The sequence below is a fragment of the Anarrhichthys ocellatus genome, unplaced genomic scaffold, assembly GCF_004355925.1.
Source record: "Anarrhichthys ocellatus isolate YVR2014 unplaced genomic scaffold, GSC_Weel_1.0 scaffold53, whole genome shotgun sequence".
Classification (NCBI taxonomy): Eukaryota; Metazoa; Chordata; class Actinopteri; order Perciformes; family Anarhichadidae; genus Anarrhichthys; species Anarrhichthys ocellatus.
The window spans coordinates 2,008,427-2,011,961 of NW_022280083.1; the positions used below are offsets into that span (position 1 = coordinate 2,008,427).

Consider the following 3,535-nt stretch of genomic DNA (forward strand, 5'->3'; position numbering starts at 1 on the left):
CAAAGAAAAGACGTCTGTTTGATGTTTGCTGCTGTACAAGACGACATTAACACTTTGATATAACACCTGTTTATGCATAATAATATATATACCCAGTATATAGGTAACTCTCAGCTCTAGAAGCTGGAACACAGGTCGGGTGTTGGTACCTGGGCTGGCGGCGTGCTCCAGGTGACCCAGGCTGGTCTGCTTGGTGACGCGGTAGATGAGCTCGCCCGGTTCGCTGTCCTGGTCGTTGGCCGACAGCTGCAGCGTGGTCAGCTTCTTCACGGAGTTCTCGTCCAGCACCAGGCCTTTGTTCACCACCACGGACGGAGGAAGACGGTCCTCTGGAGGAGAGGGAGGAAGAAGGTCAGTCACAGAGGAAGAGGAGGAGAAGAAACAGAAAGAGATTTATTGGTGCAAGCATGCTGGCCTTTCCCCCTGAGATTATGAAAACAATTCATCCACAAGCAGATAAAAACATTGATGGTCGATTTCTCATCCTGGTACAAAAAAAAGAGAAGAAGCCGAGACTGATTTGGAAAAGGGAGCGGATCGAAGATAAGAGGAGCAGAGAGGTCTATTAGGAAGTGGAGAAATGACACAACGACAAGCAAACAAGAAGGTGTGAAAGAGTGATACAGGTTTGAGAGATTTGAGAAGGGCAGGGAAGTAATCAGAGGGCGGCGTGGAAGGGAAGAGATACCAACAGAGAGCTCCACTGTAGTCGCAGAACAGATAAAAAAACACAACAAGAAGTGAGGGGGATAATACAGAACAAGATACAACGTGAGCTGGGAGAGATATGAGAGAATCAGGACGCCGTTCAAGCGTGCCGGACGGACAATCCTTCAGTTTCCAGCGGCTGCAACACAAGTCTGGTTTTGAACCGCTGAACCACTGCAACAGTTTGGCTCAGAGCCCAGAAGGAGGCGAGAGGACAGGAATAAAGTTTCGGTGTCTTTTTACCATCCGGCCGCCTGAGAGACACTGAAGTTAGACGATGCAGCGGAATACACTTTCACAAAACCCTCCTTTCTAAAAATATATCTGTGTTTACAAGTATTTATTCATTTAGAAACAGCTAACAGCAGCGGCTCTATGATTCTTCTTCAGGATGTGTCCAATGTGCAGGACAGAGGGATAAAACCGCCTTTTTCTCTCTCCGACAAATGAAGGAACACTGTGAGCGCTGCAGGAGGGGAAACCCACCGAGCACGCTGATGAAGAAGGACTGGTCGATCAGCTTGTTGCCCTCTGGATCAACCAGGTTGAACTTGAAAGACAGGCTGCCTCCCTTCTCCCCTTTCTCGTGGCTGTACTGCAGCAGGCCTGCAAGAAAACGGACATTTCATCTTAAATCAGTCATCATATTATTTTAACCCAAACCCGGAGCTTTTAATAAGCCTAACAAAGTACTTCTGTTGCCTAAACCTAACCAGGGAGTTTCTGTCATGTACGTAAACCTAAAAACTAAGTTAACCTACAATGGAAGTTTATTTTGTGCATGTAATTAGCAGAAACTGACCAAAACGGTCACTAGAGGGGAACCGAGGGCCTCATAGTGTGAAGTTTAAGACAAGTTGGAAGTGAGAAGATGTTGCAACACCACTGATTTAAGAGGGAAGCCAGTACCCACAATAAACATGGTCTGTATTTATGAGAAATGTAAATGCATGCATAGAGATACTGCCGTATCAGGTACACATGCTCTTCATTTGCAGGGCGTCGTGTGTAGAATTTAAAGTTATGAAATATCTATTGTGACTCTCACAACAACAACACTCTTGGCAACAGTTTGTCCCGAGGCCAAAGCAGAGAGACGTCTCACACGAAATGAAAAGCAGGACCAAAAGCAAAATAAACAGAGAGACAAACCTTTGTTGACGTCGTCCTGAGTGAAGCTCTGAACGGGTCCTTTCACAGAAATCTTCTCCACTCGCCCGCTCCTGCTGAGCTGGATCTTTCCGGCCGGAGGGTCTTTGGTGAGCACGTACCTGAGCTTCAGGCTGTCCGAGTCGATGTCCGTACCCTTCAGGTTCTGCTCCGTCATCTTAGACGAAGATCCTGAAAAAACAGATTCAGAGCACTTCATATCTTTCTCTGCCTTTGAACGCTTCATTTAAGACTTTTCTCACTCTCTGTATCAAGATGAAGTGCTGCTCCGACCCTCCGTCCTGTCTCACCTGCCGGGAGCTGCAGGCCTCTGTTGACGGTCATCTGGGGTCCTTCGCTCCTCCTGACGTCCATGGTGAACTCCAGACGGCCCAGGTGAGTGTAGATGCCATCGGTGAGGGTGAAATCCATTTCGTCCGCACCCCCGCTGACGGTTTCGGGCGTGTAGACCAGCAACTGGTCCAGGACGTCCTGGTAGGTGAAGGTGGAGCCCTTCGTGAGGACCCGGCCGTTCTCCAGCGGCTGAGAGTAAAACTGCCGTCTGCGGAGTTTGCCTGAGGGAAGAGGAGATTAATGAACTCTGGTTTATTGAAGAGGGTGTGTGTGTGTATATATACTGTATATTTATATATATATGTGTGTGTGTGTGTGTGTGTGCGGCGCTGTAGCTGAATGAAGCAGCATCTGGTTAAGTGCTCTGATTATCTCGGTCAAATGGAGGACGTTGTGAGTTTTTCATGCGGTACATGAAAGACTTTGTGCAAACTAATGAGAGTTTTTAGATTCCGCTAAATTACATCGCCTCTTAAATCAAAGCCCAGGTTTAAATGGGATTTGAGCCTAAATCCTGGAGCATAATGAGAGCGCACACACACACACACACACACACTTTTTCCTTTATATTTTGAGGCTGGTAGTGAATCACAGAGCAGCGTATTTGGGACATTATACAGTAAAAATAAATAAATAAATAAGAGGACGGTTGGCAATATTCCCAGATAAAAGAATGGTAATTTACAAGGTTGAAATCTTAAATTTATGAGAAAAACAAACAATAATCTCTGAGATTATAAAGTCATAAATTTACGAGAAAAAACAAGTTTGTTTGTTTTCGTCGAGGAGCCACATGGCTTCACTTTGTGAGAGTGGATCGACTTCATCACACCAGTGAAACGCTGCAGTAACAGAAGCTGTCCAGTGCAAAATATTATTAATAAACATAAATATACAACCCAGAGGGAACATGAAACCTGTGTAAGTATCCTTCAGGACCTTCGCCTCACTCAGAAATAAGAAAACTACTTTAGGAGCAAAAGAATTCAACTAATCGTTGATTGAAAAATGAACTTAAATCTAGTTGGAGAGATTAAATGTTTACGCTGACACGACAACAGTTCGATAGCATCCTGAGGTGTGTGTGTGTGTGCGTGTGTGTGTGTGTGTGTGTGTGTGTGTGTGTGTGTGTGGACATTGGAGAGACGGAGTGTCTCCACGCAGGTGGAAGTGTTGAAAACAACACCCAGCAAGTACCAGATGGATGTTTTTTTAAATGGAATAATCCAAGAGGGTCGAAAGTAGGCTGTTTTTTTCACATAGAGGATCAGGACTAGACTGAGACTGGTTCACATAGAGGATCAGGACTACACTGAGACTGGTT

The 3,535-nt window shown here is 45.5% G+C and overlaps 1 protein-coding gene across 1 annotated transcript in view; it reads right to left on the bottom strand.

The window, feature by feature from the left end:
- The window catches only part of fras1 (Fraser extracellular matrix complex subunit 1), a 216,861-nt gene that overhangs the window by 29,707 nt on the left and 183,619 nt on the right, over window positions 1-3,535 (bottom strand). Inside the window, exons 43-46 of the mRNA XM_031870528.1 lie at window positions 2,169-2,432; window positions 1,861-2,049; window positions 1,195-1,314; window positions 54-329 (exon numbers count right to left, since the gene is read on the bottom strand). Of these exons, the coding sequence (XP_031726388.1) occupies window positions 54-329; window positions 1,195-1,314; window positions 1,861-2,049; window positions 2,169-2,432 (849 nt within the window). The remainder of the gene's footprint in view (window positions 1-53; window positions 330-1,194; window positions 1,315-1,860; window positions 2,050-2,168; window positions 2,433-3,535) is intronic.